We start from the raw sequence: 19,473 nt of genomic DNA on the forward strand, positions 1-19,473 counted from the left end.
GAGGTAATCAGTTTAAGTTCTAGAGCAATAGGAGGAGACCGTCAGGTCAAGAAGACCCAAAACTTAACACACCCTCGGACAGAGAACCAAAGGAAAAATCCCAAAAAGGGCGGGAGCTGTGTCCCCCAATGGATCCTTCGAGAAAGAGATTTTACGGTAAGTGTTCAAAAATCTCCTTTTCTCTATCGGCTCCATTGGGGGACACAGACCGTGGGACGTACCAAAGCCGTCCCTTGGGTGGGCAGATAAGTAATCAGGCAGACGGCCGATCCACTGCCGCCTGCAACATTTTATGCCCCAGACTAGCATCAGCCGATGCGAAAGTATGAACCCGGTAAAACCTCAAGAAAGTGTGCAAAGACGACCAGGTAGCCGCCTGCAAATCTGCGAGGCCGAGGCTCTATTCTGGAGAGCCCAGGATGCCCCGACAGAACGAGTGGAATGAGCCACAACCTTGAAAGGAGGACTCTTCCCCTTACAGCGATAGGCTTCCAAAATGGCGGACCAAATCCACCTAGAAATGGTGGCCTTGGAAGCAGGTTGTCCCTTGCGACGACCTTCCATAAGGACAAAAAAGGAATCACACTGACGAAATGAAGAAGTGATGGAGAGATAAGACCGAACAGCGCGAACTACATCCAGCTTGTGTAGTAAGCGCTCCTTAAGATGAGAGGGAGCAGAACAAAAGGACGGGAGGACAATGTCCTCATTGAGATGAAAGGCCGAGACCACCTTGGGCAAAAAGGAAGGATCTGGCCGGAAAACGACCTTGTCCTGATGGATCACCAGAAACGGAGAACGGTAGGAAAGTGCTGCCAGTTCAGACACCCTCCTGATGGAGGTGATAGCCACAAGAAATGCCACTTTCCAAGAAAGGAGGCGGAGAGACACCTCTCTAAGGGGCTCAAAGGGTGCACCCTGGAGGGCACTCAGAACCAATTTCAAGTCCCAAGGGGGAGAGGAGTCCCGATAAGGAGGAACAGCGTGTGCTACTCCTTGAAGGAAGGTCCGGACATGAGAATTAGAAGCCATGGGCCGCTGGAAAAGAACAGCAAGGACCGAAACCTGACCTTTAAGGGAACTGAGCGACAACCCCAGTTCCAACCCCGACTGCAAAAAGGAGAGAAGACGGGAAACCGAGAAGGTTACTGGAGAGAAGCCCTGAGCCGCACACCAACGAAGATAAGACCGCCAAGAAACGGTGGTAAATTCTTGCGGAGGAGGGCTTACAAGCCTTGAGCAAGGTGTGAATGACTGGGAAGAGAACCCGCGGCCCTCAGAACCGCGGTCTCAACCGCCACGCCATCGAATGTAGCGACTGTAAAATGGGGTGGCAAAGAGGACCCTGAGCAAGTAGGTCCAGGCGGAGTGTAATGCGGAGGGGAGTGTCGTCCAGGACCCTGACTACGTCGGCGTACCACGACCTTCGGGGCCAATCTGGAGCTACCAGAATGGCGGAGACGTCCTCTGCTTTGATCTTCCTCAGCACCCTGGGAAGGAGCGGAAGAGGAGGGAACAAATAGGGTAGAGCAAACCCCGCCCAAGAAACCACTAGGGCGTCCACGGCAGTTCCTGAGGGTCCCGGGACTTGGACATCAACGGACATCAAGCGATTGAGCCGGAACGCGAAGAGGTCCACGTCCGGAATGCCCCAGAGGTCACAGAGCTGCATTAAGACCTCCGGATGAAGGGACCACTCGCCGGGGGTCGGGTGAGGACCGACTGAGGAAGTCCGCTTCCCAGTGGAGCACTCCCAGAATGTGAATCGCGGAGATGGCCGGAACCTTGTTCCCCGTCCAAGTGAGAATCTTGGTCACCTCGGCCATGGCTGCCGAGCTGCGAGAGCCATCCTGTTGATTTATGCACACCAAGGATGTGGCGTTATTTGACAGAACGCGGACAGAATGGAACTGAAGAAAAGAAGAATCGCCCGCAATTCCAATATGTTTATTGGAAGAAGGGTCTCCAGGGGAGACCAGAGTCCCTGAACCGTCCAATCCCGGAACACGCCGCCCCAGCCCGACAGGCTGGCATTCGTTGTAACCACCTGCCAGAGAAGGGGAAGAAACGACCGCCTTTGGAGAAGGGGGGAGCGGAGCCCCCAGAACATAGACTGACGGACCCTGCGAGGAGAACAATCTGACGATCGATTGATAGAGGAGACCTGTCCCATCTAGAGAGAATCGCCAGATGAAGGGGGCGGTAATGAAACTGGGCAAAGGGTATGGCCTCCATAATTGCCACCATCCGACCCAGGACCTCCATACAAGTACGGATGGAGACTGATACCTGGGACCGAAGGGAGCGGACCCGCGACCGGAGCGCCAGACGTCTGTCCCGGAAGACCAATTCGGGCAGAGGCCGTGAAGAATCGAAGTCCCGGAAGAGTCCTGAATATATGGGATCCAGATGACTCGGAAAAACAAGAGACGACCTCTCACCCGAAAAGAAACAGCGGGTGGGGGCCTTGCTGCATGCAGAAGTGGGTTTGCGGTTGTCCGACTTGGGCGCAAAACGGCTGGACCAGTTGGAGTCCGACTTCCAAGACGGGCGTGCCCGGAACAAGGGAGCCTTCTTGTCCCGCGAGGGCGCCTGTCCGGACCATTACTGGGGCCAGAGGTCCGAAAGAACCGAAGGAAAAACACTTCCTTTGGGAAGGAGGGCGAGCCTTATTTTGAGGTAACAAGGAACTCTTACCTCCCGATGCCTCGGAGATAATCAAGGCGTTTGTCAAAAAAGACGGCCATCCGTAAAGGGAAGCTCAGTGAGAGGCCTTCCGGAAGCGGCATCCGCATACCAAGCCTTAAGCCACAGAGATCGACAGAGAGCCGCTAGGTGACCCACAGCAAAGGCAGAACAACGGGCTGACTGCATGGAAAATGCGCAAAGAAAATCCCCAACTTTAGCGCTTGGAGAGCCAGATCAGGAAGATCCTCTGGGGGGGAATCCCGCTAAGATATCCTAATGGGAATTTTGGCACCACTCCGACAGGGCCTTGGACACCCATGTCGAGGCGAAGATGGGAAGAAGAGAAGAGCCAGTTGCTTCCGAAGCGAACTTCGCTTAGATTCTACCTTCTTGTCCGTGGAACCCTTGAAGGCAGCGGCATCTGCCAGAGGCAGTGTAGTCGCCTTAGAGATCCAGGAGATTGGTGGATCCACTGAGGGATAGCTGAACTATTGAGCACGATGAAAGGATACTCCTGGATTGATATCCGAAGATCCTGGTTCCTCCAAGTGAAAGGTGTCTCTTATGGCTATCACCAATGAGTTCACCGTTGCAATGAGTCCGAGCGGTCCTCTGAGTCAGATGCCGGCTCGGAAGCCTCGTCCACCAGGGGAATGAATGAGCAGAGGTAGCCCTGGAAGTGGGTGACCCAGACTGGGTACGCGGCTCTGGCGTTGCAGAGCGGCAACCCGAGAACGTCCTCTGGAGGAGCGACGTTTGTGCCCAGATGACAGAGGGGCCGGCCCGCAAGGGGAACGCTCTCGTCTATCTGAAGACTCAATGCAGACGAGACACCCCTAGCACACTTGTGAGAGCGTGAAGTACCAGGAGACGAGAAGCGGCCCTCCCAGGGGTCCTGCAAGAGAAGACCCCTTAAAGGCGGACACCACTTCCCGTGAGGCCTCAGCCACCGAACGGAAGAATTGGGTCAAGTCAGCCATATACCAGGTCAGGGAAGAAACCCGGGCTGGAGGAGCGGCTGAACCCACCGGGACCGGGGGGGGGGGGGACACATCAGGAAGCACCCGGGGGTCTGGGGGAGCAGTGGAGCAGACAGGGCAAGAGGTCTAGGCAGAGACAGACATTTTAGTATCACAGTGCTACAGATATAATAAGGCACTGAAAATCCAGGTTTCTGCGTAGAGGGAGAATAGCCCTAGAGAGGAGACCTGTCCCATAAACTTTCTCCCCTAGACTGCGTCTCGTTAGCTGCAGAGAAAACCCGCTCCCTGCAGTCAGAGATACTGAACAGGCCAGCCAATAGGAAGGGAGGGGCGTGCCAGAAGCAAGGCACACGGTAACAGGCCCCTTCACATAGAAAAACCGCACCCACTGCGCTGATTGGACGCTGCTTCGCGCCCCTGAGAGCTCCAGCCCAGTGGGCGGAGCTACAGACGGCCGAAGAAAAACCGTCATGGCGCCCGCTCCTTGTCCCGAGCGCCATGTCTAGTCCGCATAGCGCTCAGGGGAATAGGGCGGGCGGCCTAAACGCCGGCAGAGACGGCCGGCAAAAGTGAAAGTAAGCCGGCGCTGAATCGCCCGGCTCGTAGCAGCGCCGCGGCTGACGAATAAGGCGCTGAGGGAAAACGAAAGTAAGCCGGCGCTGATAGCGCCCGGCCCCAAAACAGCGCCGCGGCTGACAGCCACATATAAGGCGCTGGGGTAGTAGAACGAAGCACCCACACACACACACACACAACATAGTAAAGTGCCCCAAAACACATGCCCTAAATATATGCCCCCTTAGGTGCCACTGCTCCCCCAATAAAAAATGCAGCCCCTGTATAAACCAGCCCCATAAACTGAAGGTGGGCCAAAAACAGGGGGTCTCCAGAGGTTGCGAGCTCTGTACCTATGGAGAAAAAGGGGGGGGAAAGTACTTACCTCAGTCAGAAGAACTTACCTAATGGAGTCTTCAGTGAAGTCTTCAGTCAGCTTTAGTTACCTGCATCACGCCGGGCTGCTATAGCGCGAGCGAGGCGAGCAGGTAAATAGGGGGACCCGGACCCATGAGGTACCACCCAGGCGCTGGCCGTTGGCGAGGGGGGGGGGTTTAACAGCGCTTATACGCAATGTCTGTGCCCCCTTACTCGCAATGGGGAAACGGGGAACCGCAGTCCCTGAGTCCCCACCTGAAAACAGAAAAGAAAAAGGAATAAAAAACGAACACGTCCCTATACTAGGAAAACAAAAAACAGAAGACCTGGTCTGGAGAATTCCAGACCATGTCCACCTCCTTCAGACACTAAGCTTAAACTGGTTACCTCAGAGCCTGAAGGCGGGTGTATCCTGCTGGGAGGAGCTGACTTTTTTATTACCATAGTGTCACACCTCCTAGAGACAGCAGCATACACCCACGGTCTGTGTCCCCCAATGGAGCCGATAGAGAAACATATTTTTTTTTTAGGTCTTAAGTCAACTGGTGGCAGAAAGTTAAACCGATCTGTAAATTACTTCTATTAAAATATCTTTACCCTTCCAGGTATTAGCAGCTGTATGCTACAGAGGAAATTCTGTTCTTTTTGAATTTCTTTTTTGTCTTGTCCACAGTGTCTCTGCTGACACCTCTGTCCGTGTCAGGTACTGTCCAGAGTAGCATAGGTTTGCTATGGGGATTTTCTCCTGCTCTGGACAGTTTTTGATATGGGCATCATGTGTCAGCAGAGAGCACGGTGGACAAGACATAAAAATAATTCAAAAAGAAAAGAATTTCCTCGGTAGCATACAGCTGCTAATAAGTACTGGAAGGGTAAAGATTTTTTTTACTAGAAGTCATTTACAAATCTGTTTAACTTTCTGGCACCAGTTGACTTATAAAGACGTAAAAGAAAATATGTTTTCCACCTGAGTACCCCTTTAAGGAGAAGATCTCGTGGATTGTGGCCTATCCTCTATAACAGTGGTCTCCAACCTGCGGACCTCCAGATGTTGCAAAACTACAACTCCCAGCATGTTCGCACAGCCGTTAGCTGTCCGGGCATGCTGGGAATTGTAGTTTTGCAACATCTGGAGGTGATTGAGGCCAGATCACATGACCTGCATCCCAGCTGCTCGCTAACGGCAAAAAGAAGTGTGCATGAGGCACGTGGCATCTGCGGCTGCTGCAGGGAACCCATTGTTGGACCCAAATAGATACAAAGTAACAAATTATCCGTCTACTTAACCGACAATTCAAATAGATCCTTTAAAAATAAACGGACATTTTGTATCAGTTTCTCATCCATCTATAATTGATCAGTGGTCTTTAAACTGTGGACCTCCTGATGTTGCACAACTACAACTCCCAGCATGCCCAGAGAGCCATTGGCTGTCCGGGCATGAAGGGAGTTGTTGTTTTGCAAAAGCTGGAGGGACACAGTTTAAAGACCACTGAACTACATGAACTGATGAAGTTCAAGAATACCCAGCGAGGGAGAACATTTCACCCCCATAGATGCAGGATTTATGTAGACAGTGACTGCAGGGCATGCTGGGGGTTGTAGTTACTTACGGTGAACTCATCTTCTCTCTTCCACACGGGCTCCGGGGTGAAGGGTGAACTCAGACTGTCATAGGCTCTGCAGGACACAAGAACAGGAGGTTATCAGGTTAGAGCGTCAGCTCCCCTACCTATATATACAGGGGTTATCATATATTAGAGTGTCAGCTCCTCTACCAATATATACAGGTGTTATCATATATTAGAGTGTCAGCTCCTCCACCTATATATAGGGGGTTATCATATATTAGAGTGTCAGCTCCTCCACCTATATATACAAGGGTTATCATATATTAGAGTGTCAGCTCCTCTACCTATATATACAGGTGTTATCATATATTAGAGTGTCAGCTCCTCCACCTATATATAGGGGGTTATCATATATTAGAGTGTCAGCTCCTCTACCAATATATACAGGTGTTATCATATATTAGAGTGTCAGCTCCTCTACCTATATATACAGGGGTTATCATATATTAGAGTGTCAGCTCCTCCACCTATATATACAGGGGTTATCATATATTAGAGTGTCAGCTCCTCTACCAATATATACAGGTGTTATCATATATTAGAGTGTCAGCTCCTCCACCTATATATACAAGGGTTATCATATATTAGAGTGTCAGCTCCTCTACCAATATATACAGGTGTTATCATATATTAGAGTGTCAGCTCCTCCACCTATATATAGGGGGTTATCATATATTAGAGTGTCCGCTCTTCTACCTATATACAGGGGGTTATCATATATTAGAGTGTCAGCTCTTCTACCTATATACAGGGGGTTATCATTTATTAGAGTGTCAGCTCTTCTACCTATATACAGGGGGTTATCATATATTAGAGTGTCAGCTCTTCTACCTATATACAGGGGGTTATTATCATATATTAGAGTGTCAGCTCCTCTACCTATATACAGGGGGTTATTATCATATATTAGAGTGTCAGCTCTTCCACCTATATACAGGGGTTATCATATATTAGAGTGTCAGCTCTTCTACCTATATACAGGGGGTTATCATATATTAGAGTGTCAGCTCTTCTACCTATATACAGGGGGTTATCATTTATTAGAGTGTCAGCTCTTCTACCTATATACAGGGGGTTATCATTTATTAGAGTGTCAGCTCCTCTACCTATATATACAGGGGCTTATCATGTATTAGAGTGTCAGCTCCTCTACCTATATACAGGGGGTTATCATGTATTAGAGTGTCAGCTCCTCTACCTATATACAGGGGGTTATCATGTATTAGAGTGTCAGCTCTTCTATCTATACACAGGGGGTTATCATATATTAGAGTGTCAGCTCTTCTACCTATATACAGGGGGTTATCATATATTAGAGTGTCAGCTCTTCTATCTATACACAGGGGGTTATCATGTATTAGAGTGTCAGCTCTTCTATCTATACACAGGGGGTTATCATATATTAGAGTGTCAGCTCTTCTATCTATACACAGGGGGTTATCATATATTAGAGTGTCAGCTCTTCTACCTATATACAGGGGGGGGGTTATCATATATTAGAGTGTCAGCTCTTCAGCCCACCCCCGTCATCCCCTCCTCACCCCTTGCAGGACTCGGTCACATCTCCCTCTATGTCCACATCCGCCTCCTCCGCCATCATGTCTGAGTCCCAACAGCCAGTAATGACGTCACCACAACGGCAGCCAATCAGCATCTCCCGTCAGTCACGTTACCACGCCCTCCATATTGGTCCTCTCTACGTCCCCCTTACAGCGCTGACGTAAGACAGAGAGCGTGCGTAGGCGGCCATCTTTGTGCACCCTCTCGGTTTCAGTTTCTTTTTGTGTAAACGTCACCGTTTCAGACCCGGGATCTCCTATGATGTCGTCATTTTGTCATTATAACCCACTTGTAACACGGTGATTGGAAAACTTTTTTTTCGACAGGTATGTGGTAGAATAGGGTGTAGCAAGATGGCGGCGAGGTGACAACCATGAGCCCTCCCTGTAACCCCGCTCCGTCCTCCGGGTTGAGGGTTGTTGTGTTAGTGGAGGACGGGCTGGAAATGGAAGGATTTGGGCTGTAGGAGCTCGGGACCCTCGGTTGCTCCTAGTGGCAGCAGAGTTGTGGTAAGGAGCTTATGCACTTGTGTGGGGGGAGGGGCTTCTGTGACAGCTGTTGAGTAGTTATGACTCCCCAGCTGTTGCAAAACTACAGCTCCCAGCATGCCCTGACAGCCGAAGGCTGTCAGGGCATGCTGGGAGTTGTAGTTTTGCAACACCTGCAAAAGTCACAGCTTGTGAACTACAAGCACCAGCATGCCTTCCCATGCCCAGCTGATACTGTAGTTGTTTGTGGAAGGTAAAGTTTTGCAAATGTCTCCTATACTATGGAGGGGAATTTATTGTTGTCTTTGTAAATTAACCCCTTCATGACCCAGCCCATTTTCACCTGCAGGACCTGGGCATTTTTTGAAAATCTGACCACTGTCACTTTAAACATTAATAACTCTGATGCTTTTACTTATCATTCTGATTCCGAGATTGTTTTTTCGTGACATATTCTACTTTATGTTATTGGTAAAATTTAACTGATATTTGTATCCTTTCTTGGTAAAAAATCTAAAAATGTCATGAAAATTTAGAAAATTTAGCATTTTTCTAACTTTGAAAGTCTCTGCTTGAAAGGAAAATGGATATTCCAAATAAATTACATATTGATTCACATATACAATATGTCTACTTTGTGTTTGCATAAAAAAATTGACAAGTTTTTACTTTTGGAGACATCAGAGGCTTCAAAGTTCCGCAGCAATTTTCCAATTTTTCTCAAGATTTTCAAAATCGTAATTTTTCAGGGCCCAGTTCAGGTTGGAAGTGGATTTTAAGGGTCTTCATATTAGAAATACCCCATAAATGACCCCATTATAAAAACTGCACCCCCCAAAGTATTCAAAATGACATTCAGTAAGTGTTTTAACCCTTTAGGTGTTTCACAGGAATAGCAGCAAAGTGAAGGAGAAAATTCTAAATCTTCATTTTTTACACTCGCATTTTCTTGTAGACCCAATTTTTGAATTTTTACAAGGGGTAAAAGGAGAGAAATCACCCTAAAATTTGTAACCCAATTTCTCTCGAGTAAGGAAATACCTCATATGCGTATGTAAAGTGTTCGGCGGGCGCAGTAGGGGGCTCAGAAGGGAAGGAGCGACAATGGGATTTTGGAGAGTGAGTTTTTCTGAAAGGGTTTTTGGGGGGCATGTCACATTTAGGAAGCCCCTATGGTGCCAGAACAGTGGACCCCCCCCACATGTGACCCCATTTTGGAAACTATACCCCTCATGGAATTTAATAAGGGGTGCAGTGAGCATTTACACCCCACTGGCGTTTGACAGATATTTGAAACAGTGGACTGTGCAAATCAAAAATTTTATTTTTCATTTTCACAGACCACTGTTCCAAAAATCTGTCATACAACAGTGGGGTGTAAATGCTCACTGCACCCCTTATTAAATTCCGTGAGGGGTGTAGTTTCCAAAATGGGGTCACATGTGGGTATTTATTGGTTTGAGTTTGTCAGAACTGCTGTAACAATCAGCCACCCCTGTGCAAATCGCCTCAAATGTACATGGCGCACTCTCCCTTCTGGGCCTTGTTGTGCGCCCCCAGAGCACTTTGCGCCCACATATGGGGTATCTCCGTAGTCGGGAGAAATTGCGTTACAAATTTTGGGGGTCTTTTTTCCCTTTTACCTCTTGTGAAAATGAAAAGTATAGGGCAACACCAGCATGTCAGTGTAAAAAATTTATTTTTTTACACTAACATGCTGGTGTAGACCCCAACATCACTTTTTCATAAGGGGTTAAAGAAGAAAAAGCCCCCCAAAATTTGTAAGGCAATTTCTCCCGAGTACGGCGATACCCCATATGTGTCCCAAAACTGTTGCCCTGAAATACGACAGGGCTCCAAAGTGAGAGAGCGCCATGCGCATTTGAGGCCTGAATTAGGGATTTGCATAGGGGTATTCTATGCCAATGATTCCCAAACAGAGTGCCTCCAGCTGTTTCAAAACTCCCAGCATGCCTGGACAGTCAATGGCTGTCCGGCAATACTGGGAGTTATTATTTTGCTACAGCTGGAGGCTCCGATTTGGAAACAGTAGCGTACCAGACGTTTTTCATTTTTTGGGGGGAGGGGGGCTGTGTAGGGGTATGTGTATATGTAGTGTTTTTTACTTTTTATTTTAGGTTAGTGTTAGTGTAGTGTAATGTTTTTAGGGTACAGTCACATGGGCAGAGGTTCACAGCAAGTTTGCAGCTGGAAGTTTGAGCTGCAGCGCAAAATTTGCGCCATCTCAAACTTGCAGCACTCACTGTAAACCTCCGCCCATGTGAGTGTACCCTGTACATTCACATTGGAGGGGGGGGGCAAACATCCAGCTGTTGCAAACTCCGAGCATGCCCTTTGGCTGTCCGTGCATGCTGGGAGTTGTAGTTTTGCAACAGCTGGAGGAACGCTGGTTTGGAAACACTAAGTTAAGTAATAAACTTTCAAGTGTTTTGCAACCAAACTTAGTGTTTCCAAACCAGTGTGCCTCCAGCTGTTGCAAAACTACAACTCCCAGCATGCATGGTCTGCCAGTGCATGCTGGGAGTTATAGTTTTGCAACAATTGCAACAGCTGGAGGCACTGAGGTATGAAACGGACAATGTTTCCCAACTAGTGTGCCTCCAGTTGTTGCAAAACTACAACTCCCAGCATGCCCAGACTGCCCAGGCATGCTGGAAGTTGTAGTTCGGCAATATCTGAAGGATCAGATGTTGCCGAACTACAACTTCCAGCATGCTTGGGCAGTCTGGGCATGCTGGGAGTTGTAGTTTTGCAACATCTGGAGGTCCACAGTTTGGAGACCACTGTATAATGGTCTCCAATCTGTGCTCTTCCAGATGTTAGAGAACTACAACTCCCAGCATGCCTGGACAGACTGAGCATGCTGAGATTTGTAGTTTTGCAACGTCTGGAAGACCACAGATTGGAGACCATTATACAGTGGTCTCCAAACTGTGGACCTCCAGATGTTGCAAAACTACAACTCCCAGCATGCCCAGAAAGCCAAAGGCTGTCTGGGCATGCTGGGAGTTGCAGTTTTGAAACTCTCAGAGGCAGCAGTGAGATCGCTTTACGGCGATCTCACTGCTGCCAATGAAGATGCCGCACTGCAGCGGAAACTCACCTCCGGGACGCAGCGCAGCCAGGACCGCATGGAGGACGCCGGGACCGCCAGGACCGCTCGGGACACCGCATGGCCGGGTAAGTGACACCGGGGGACGGGTCAGGGACACTTAGCAGAGCGGTGTGTGTCCCGATCCCCGTAATCGGAACTCACACACCGCGCTGCTAAGTATTTTCATAGCGAAACGCTGCTATCAGCTAGTCAGATTTGACCAGCTGATAGCAGCGATCGCCGGGGGGGTGGGTGATGAACCCCCCCCGTGGTCGCACGGTAAGATGGCTGGCTATCAGTGATAGCCACCATCTTTCCGGGCGCTGCGGGGTGCCGCGAGTAGCGGCAGTAATGTTCATGACGTACCTGTATGTCATGGGTCGGGAACATCTTGCCACCCATGACATACAGGTATGTCATAGGTCGGGAAGGGGTTAAGTTATTTTACTGTCAGCTTTCCTGTACTTATGTCATGGAATGGAACTGAGCTGTAATGCCACACTCAACCTGAGCGCAAAGGGGGTGCTGTTTCCGGAAGAAACCAACTTTGTTTTCCTATCCCTTAAAGGAGTAGTCCAGTCCTGAAAAACTTTTTTCCCCTATGCTAAGGATAGGGGATAAGTTTCAGATCGCGGGGGGTCCGACCGCTGGGGCCCCCTGCGATCTCTTGTACCGGGCCCCGGCTCGCTGGCCAGAGAGCTCGTGTTGACTACGGCACGAAGCAGCAGCCAACACGCCCCCTCAATACAGCGCTATGGCAGAGCCGGAGATTGCATTGAGTTGTATTGAGGGGGGCGTGTCAGCCGTCGCTTTGTGCATAGGTCGAAACGCCCCCTTCCCAGCGGTCGGAATCCACCCCCCCCCCCGCGCGATCTGAAACGTATCCCCTATAGGGGATACGTTTTTCAAGACTGGCGATCTCCTTTAATAACCCCTTTTAATTGCATCTGTCACATGATCTACAGTGGTAAACACGGCGTAGTAGGGGGTTAGCCACCACACGCACATCATACCTCTGTACTTAGATTTAAGTTTTATACAGCACCCATCCCTCCCCCCAAGTGTCAGAGAAGCGGGGTCCAGAGTATGCTATGCATCTCCCCTCCAACGTCACGCCTGCTACACTAAAAGGGTGGCGGCCCAGTGGGATTTGCCCGTGCATGCGCTGTCAGTGGGTATTGCAGCGCACGCGCATTGAGTCTCGATCTGTCGGGCTTCTTGTTCATGCTCCACAATAGCTAGAATCAGAAAGCTCACACACTGCCTCTAGTTATTGGTGTTCTTTGCGCATGCACGGGTAATCACCAGAGGCAGCTAACGGCAGCGCATGCACTGGCAATCTACACTGGCCCTCCACGGTCAGAGGAGCTCTGCCTCCAGTTATTGATGTTCTTTGCGCATGCACGGGTAATCACCAGAGGCAGGGAACGAGATTTACTGCACATGCGCTCTAACAGCGCATGCACTGGCAATCTACACTGGCCCTCCACGGTCAGAGGAGCTCTGCCTCCAGTTATTGATGTTCCTTGCGCATGCGCAGGCAATCACTACAGGCAGGGAGTGAGCCTGACAACTCGAAACTCATTGCTCATGCGTCCCAATACCCTCTGACTGTGCATGCGCGGGCAATCTACATCAGCCTGCCGCCAACAAGCGAGCCCTTCCTCTAGCTATCGATGTTCTTTGCGCGTGCGCAGTGAATCACTTATGTCAGAGAATGAGACTGACAACTTGAGATTCACCCAACATACGCCCGTATACCCCTCTGACTGCGAATGCATGAGCAACGTATACCAGCTCACCGTGGGCAGGTGAACCCTGCCTTTAGTTATTGGTGTTCTTTGCGCATGCACAGGCAATCACTAGAGGCAGGGAGTGAGCCTGATAGCTTGAAATTCACAGCACATGCGCCCCAATACCTTCTGACAGCGCATGTGCAGGGAATATACACAAGCCCACCGAGGGCGGAGAAGCCCTTACTTTAGTTTTTGTGTTATTTATACATGTGCAGGCAATCACTAGAGACAGGGACTATGTCCGACAGCTTGGGAATAACCGCGCATGCGCCCCAATACCCTCTGACAGGGCATGCACAGGCAATCTACACTGGCCTGCCACAGGCAGGCAAGCCCGGTGTGTCAATCGACAAGCGGAACGAGCATCGGAGAAAAGAGATGTTGCAGCCTGGGTGCGTTGCTGGGTTAAAACAATGTAGATCAAGTGACAGACGCTGTAAGAAATACAAAAAAAATGTAAAAAAAAAGTTGGGGAATTTTTTTGCACAAACATTTGCAATAATTATACACACACACACACAAAGCTTTTAAAGGGTTATTCAGGGAAAACATATTATTTTTTTTATATCAACTGGCTCCAGAAAGTTAAACAGATTTGTAAACTACCGTACTTCTATTAAAAAATCTTAATCCTTTCAATAATTATCAGCTGCTGAAGTTGAGTTGTTCTTTTCTGTTTGGCAACGGTGCTCTCTGCTGACATCTCTGCTTATCTCTGGAACTGCACAAAGTAGAAGAGGTTTGCTATGGGGATTTGCTTCTACTCTGGACAGTTCCCGAGACAGGTGTCATCAGAGAGCACTTAGACAGAAAAGAACAACTCAACTTCATCAGCTCATAAGTACTGAAAGGATTAAGATTTTTTTTATAGAAGTAATTTACAAATCTGTTTAACTTTCTGGAGCCAGTTGATATATAAAAAAAAGTTTTTTCCTGGATAACCCTTTTAAAGTGTACCTGTGAAAAGTTTTGTGTGTTCACACTACGTTTTCTCCCATACGGGAGCGCATACGGCAGGGGGGAGCTAAAACCTCGTGCTCCCGTATGTCTTCGTATGCGCTCCCGTGTGTCATTCATTTCAATGAGCCGGCCGGAGTGAAACATTCGGTCCGGTCGGCTCATTTTTGCGCCGTATGCGCTTTTACGACCGGACCTCAAACCGTGGTTGACCACAGTTTTAGGTCCGGTTGTAAAAGCGCATACGGCGCAAAAATGAGCCGACCGGACCGAATGTTTCACTCCGGCCGCCTCATTGAAATGAATGACATACGGGAGCGCATACGAAGGCATACGGGAGCGCAAGGTTTTAGCTCCCCCCTGCCGTATGCGCTCCCGTATGGGAGAAAACGTAGTGTGAACCCAGCCTTAAGTCATTAAGCATCTGCAGGAGCTTCATAGGCAGTCAGGAGCAGCTGCTATCAGCTGCCTGGACTCACCTTTAATGCCGGCAGCTGCAATACTGGACATTAACCCCTCAGATCAGGGCTTTCCAAACTGGGTGCCACAACACATTAATGCAGTGTTTCCCAACCGGAGTGCCTCCAGCTGTTGCAAAACTACAATTCCCAGCATGCCCGGACAGCCATTGGCTGTCCTGGCATGCTTGGAGTTGTAGTTTTGCAACAGCTGGAGGCACTCTGGTTGGGAAACACATGACCGGACCACCCTGCAGCCGCTGGTGACTGTTCTTAAGTGGCCACTACCTGTGCTGCCCATTCCTCAACCATTGCCACTTTCAATCAGTGAGCAGCGGTGGCTGTCGGGAATGATGAGTGACTCTGCTCATTAGTGCCTACCGTAGCCCACCGAATGAAATGAAACAGCAGGGGGGCAGGTTCTTAAGTGGCCACTACCTGTGCTGCCCATTCCTCAACCAGTGCCACTTTCTATCAGTGAGCAGCGGTGGCTGCTGGGACTGACGAGTGACGCCGCTCATTAGTGCCATACAGGAGGATGTCAGACCCACCGACCCTGCACCTGAGCCTACCAGAGCCCACCATGTGAAATGAAACAGCAGGGGGGCAGGTTCTTAAGTGGCCACTACCTGTGCTGCCCATTCCTCAACCAGTGCCACTTTCTATCAATGAGCAGCAGTGGCTGCCGGGACTGACGAGTGATGCCGCTCATCAGTGCCATACAGGAGGATGTCAGATCCACCAACCCTGCACCTGAGCCTACCGGAGCCCACCGAGTGAAATGAAACAGCAGGGGGGCAGGTTCTTAAGTGGCCACTACCTGTGCTGCCCATTCCTCAACCAGTGCCACTTTCTATCAGTGAGCAGCGGTGGCTGCTGGGACTGACGAGTGACGCCGCTCATCAGTGCCATACAGGAGGATGTCAGATCCACTAACCAGGAACCTGAGCCTACCGGAGCCCACCGAGTGAAATGGAACAGCAGGGGGGCAGGTTCTTAAGTGGCCACTACCTGTGCTGCCCATTCCTCAACCAGTGCCACTTTCTATCAATGTGCAGCGGTGGCTGCTGGGACTGACCAGTGACGCCGCTCATCAGTGCCTTACAGGAGGATGTCAGATCCACCGACCCTGCACCTGAGCCTACCGGAGCCCACCGAGTGAAATGAAACAGCAGGGGGGCAGGCAGTCAAGGACCACAGGTGGTAATAAAGGTGGGGGTGGGGGGTATGAAATGGTACAGGGTGTATCAAAGGGAGGGGTGGTGAAGTGACATGTTTGTAATGCAGATGCTGGTATAATGTATGTGCAGTTGGTGGTACGGCAAGGAGTGTGTCACCAAACTATACATGTCTATAAAGGGGGTCCGCTCTAGATCCCACGGTCAAAAGTCAAGATCGCCAGATCTAAAAGTCAAAATTACAGTTGCGGCTGGATCCTGGGGTCCTGATCGGGACCTCCACTAGTTGCAGATATCGTTCCTGTACGATCAGGGACATCACTTGAAATTCATGGGCCCCAATATAAAACCTATAACACCCCCCCCCCCCATCCCTACAGTGTGTGGTATTTATAATCGAGGGGTCCCCGGGTATTGGCATCGGGTATTTCTCTGGGCCCGTCTGTATCTTCGTCCCTGTTCACACTGCTGCGGCTGTTCATACTTTACATTGTGATCTTCTGTCTCTATAGGAAGATGCTGGGGGCCGCCGCCCGGATCCTGTGGATCTCAAGACAAAGAATCCCCCTGAACAAACTGATCTCTTCTAGATTAACCCTTCACAGATCCTGCATAAATGCACCGAATTCTACAGGGCCGAGCCGGGCCCCAAGGACTGAACTGTATCCAGGGGCAACGAGGCACTGCAGCTCATCCGTATCCCCCCCATCCTGGAGCGCGGTCTATGGGGCGCGTGGAGTGAGATATACCAATGGTGGACACAGCCCGAGGGGGTATACAGGTTATATACAGCGCTCAGGTGCCCCCCCGAGGACCCCTCACACTCCTCCCGGGGGCCACAGATCCATCCACACCTCCGGCCGCCGCTATGTCCTCTTACCACCTCACATCTGGATCTTTATCAAACCGCTGCAGAAACTGATGGCGATTATCCTTGGCAGGTCAGGTAGAGCTTCATTTTATTTATTATTACGGTCCTCTTCTAAAATACTCTGCGCTGCTGGCCCTGTCCTAACTAACATCGTTATATAGCTGTGGTCTCCAACCTGCGGACCTCCAGATGTTGCAAAACTACAACTCCCAGCATGCCCGGACAGCCAACGGCTGTCCGGGCATGCTGGGAGTTGTAGTTTTGCAACATCTGGAGGTCCGCAGGTTGGAGACCACTGTTATAGAGGAAAGGCCACAACCCTCAAGACCTTCTCCTTAACCCCTTAAGGACGCAGGACGTAAATGTACGTCCTGGTGCGGTGGTACTTAACGCACCAGGACGTACATTTACGTCCTGTACATAACCGCGGGCATTGGAGCGATGCCGTGTCATGCGCGGCTGATCCCGGCTGCTGATCGCAGCCAGGGACCCGCCGGGAATGGCCGACGCCCGCGATCTCGCAGGCATCCGCCATTAACCCCTCAGACGCCGGGATCAATATAGATCCCGGCATCTTCGGCAGTACGCAATTTCAATGAATGATCTGATCGCCCGCAGCGCTGCTGCGGGGATCCGATCATTCAGGACGCCGCATGGAGGTCCCCTCTCCTTCCGGCTCTCGGCGTCTTCTGCTCTGGTCTGAGATCGAGCAGACCAGAGCAGAAGATCGCCGATAACACTGATCTGTTCTATGTCCTATACATAGAACAGATCAGTATTAGCAATCATGGTATTGCTATGAATAGTCCCCTATGGGGACTATTCAAGTGTAAAAAAAAAATGTAAAATTAAAAGTAAAAAAAAAAGTGAAAAATCCCCTCCCCCAATAAAAAGGTAAAACGTCCGTTTTTTCCTATTTTACCCCCAAAAAGCGTAAAAAATAAATTTAACAGACATATTTGGTATCGCCGCGTGCGTAAATGTCCGAACTATTAAAATAAAATGTTAATGATCCCGTACGGTGAACGGCGTGAACGTAAAAAGAAAAAAAAAAAGTCCAAAATTGCTGATTTTTAGAAGGCGAGGAGGAAAAAACAAAAACATAAAAATTAAATTGTCTGAGTCCTTAAGGGGTTAAAGGGGTACTCCGGTGGAAAACATATATTTTTTTAGGTTATTATAAGTCAACTGGTGCCAGAAAGTTAAACAGATTTGTAAATTATTTCTATAAAAAATCTTAATCCTTCCAGTACTTATTAGCAGCTTTATGCTACAGAGGAAATTCTTTTCTTTTTGAATTTATTTTTTGTCTTGTCCACAGTGCTCTCTGCTGACACCTCTGCCCGTGTCAGGAACTGTCCAGAGCACCATAGGTTTGCTATGGAGATTTTCTCCTGCTCTGGACAGTTCCTGATACAGGGCATCAGGTGTCAGCAGAGAGCACTGTGGACAAGACATAAAAGAAATTCAAAAAGAAAAGAATTTTCTTCTGTAGCATACAGCTGCTAAAAAGTACTGGAAGGGTGAAGATTTTTTTAATAGAAGTCATTTACAAATCTATTTAACTTTCTGGCACCAGTTGACTTATAAAAACCTAAAAAAAATATGTTTTCACCGGAGTACCCCTTTTAAGGAGAAGGTCTTGTGGGTTGTGGCCTATTCTATATAACAGTGGTCTCCAACCTGGGGACCTCCAGATGCTGCAATGTAGCATACAGCTGCTAAAAAGTACTGGAAGGATTAAATAGAAATATTTTTAAATAGAAGTAATTTACAAATCTGTTTAACTTTCTGCCACGAGTTCATTAAATAAATAAAAAATTCCACCGGAGTACCCCTTTAAGGGTCTATTCACACGTACAGTATTCTGCGCAGATTTGATGCGCAGGATTTGTAACTGCCGATTTGAAGTTGTGCTCAGTCATTTCGTTTACATTGAAATCTACAGCAGAAAATCCTGTGCAGAAAATCTGCGTGTGTGTGAATGTACCCTAAATGTGTAGTCTGCCCCTAAACATCTTTGGGGAGATTTATCAAAACCTGTCCAGAGGAAAAAGGTGCCCAGTTGCCCATAGCAACCAATCAGATCGCTGCTTTCATTTTGCAAAGGCCTTGTTAAAAATGAAAGAAGCGATCTGATTGGTTGCTATGGGCAACTGGGCAACTTTTTCCTCTAGACAAGTTTTGATAAATCTCCCCCCCCCATATCCCCTATCCAAAGGAAGCCCCTCGACACACCAGTTATCCGCTGCACGGAGCGAACTCCGCTCCGTGGAAGATGATGGGCGACCACAGGCGTCACGCCCCCTCCATTCATGTCAATCGGTCAGTCCCCCACCCATAGACATGAATGAAAGGGGCGTGGCCTGATGTCACAAACACAGAAGCTCCAAGCTTCCTTGTTCAGGACGCCGCAGTGCTGGCCCGGATAATGTGGTGGTCCCCAGCGGCGGGACCCCCCATGGTCAGACCTCTCTTATACCTTATCCTTTGGATAGAGGATCAGATGTTCAGGGGCGGAGTACCCCTTTAAAGGGGTACTGTGCCCCTAGACATCTTATCACCTATTCAAAAGATAGGGGTAAGATGTCTGATTGCGGCGGTCCCGCCGCTGTGGACCACCACGATCTTGACTTCAGCATCCCAGACTTCCGGGGCATGGATGACTGGCGATGCGTGGTGGAGGCTCGTGACGTCACGGCCACCGGCGCTCGTGATGTCAAGGCTACGCCCCCTCAATGCAAGTCCATGGGAGGGGGCGTAACTTGCATTGAGGGGGCGTAGCCGTGACATCACGAGCGGGGCGCGACTGTGA

At 49.4% G+C, this 19,473-nt stretch overlaps 2 protein-coding genes across 6 annotated transcripts in view; one reads left to right on the top strand and one right to left on the bottom strand.

Annotated features, from left to right (window-relative positions):
• Nucleotides 1–7,869, bottom strand: part of MYSM1 (Myb like, SWIRM and MPN domains 1) — a 39,577-nt gene extending 31,708 nt beyond the window's left edge. The window contains 2 exon segments of the mRNA XM_056532949.1: nucleotides 6,218–6,284; nucleotides 7,777–7,869. Coding sequence (XP_056388924.1) covers nucleotides 6,218–6,284; nucleotides 7,777–7,835 — 126 coding nt within the window. The 5' untranslated portion in view covers nucleotides 7,836–7,869.
• Nucleotides 7,870–7,921: 52 nt separating this feature from the next.
• Nucleotides 7,922–19,473, top strand: part of OMA1 (OMA1 zinc metallopeptidase) — a 55,752-nt gene continuing 44,200 nt past the window's right edge. For 4 of the 5 annotated variants that reach the window (XR_008846698.1, XR_008846700.1, XM_056532950.1 and 1 more), the window contains exons 1-2: nucleotides 8,158–8,304; nucleotides 16,300–16,728. Coding sequence is in view for 2 of the 5 variants with exons in the window: in XM_056532950.1 (XP_056388925.1) it covers nucleotides 16,304–16,728 (425 nt within the window). In the remaining 3 variants the exon portion in view is untranslated. Of the gene's footprint in view, nucleotides 8,122–8,157; nucleotides 8,305–16,299; nucleotides 16,729–19,473 lie in introns of those variants that run through there. The other variant, XR_008846699.1, reaches the window with a different exon arrangement.

This window comes from Hyla sarda, chromosome 7, assembly GCF_029499605.1.
Source record: "Hyla sarda isolate aHylSar1 chromosome 7, aHylSar1.hap1, whole genome shotgun sequence".
Taxonomy (NCBI): domain Eukaryota; kingdom Metazoa; phylum Chordata; class Amphibia; order Anura; family Hylidae; genus Hyla; species Hyla sarda.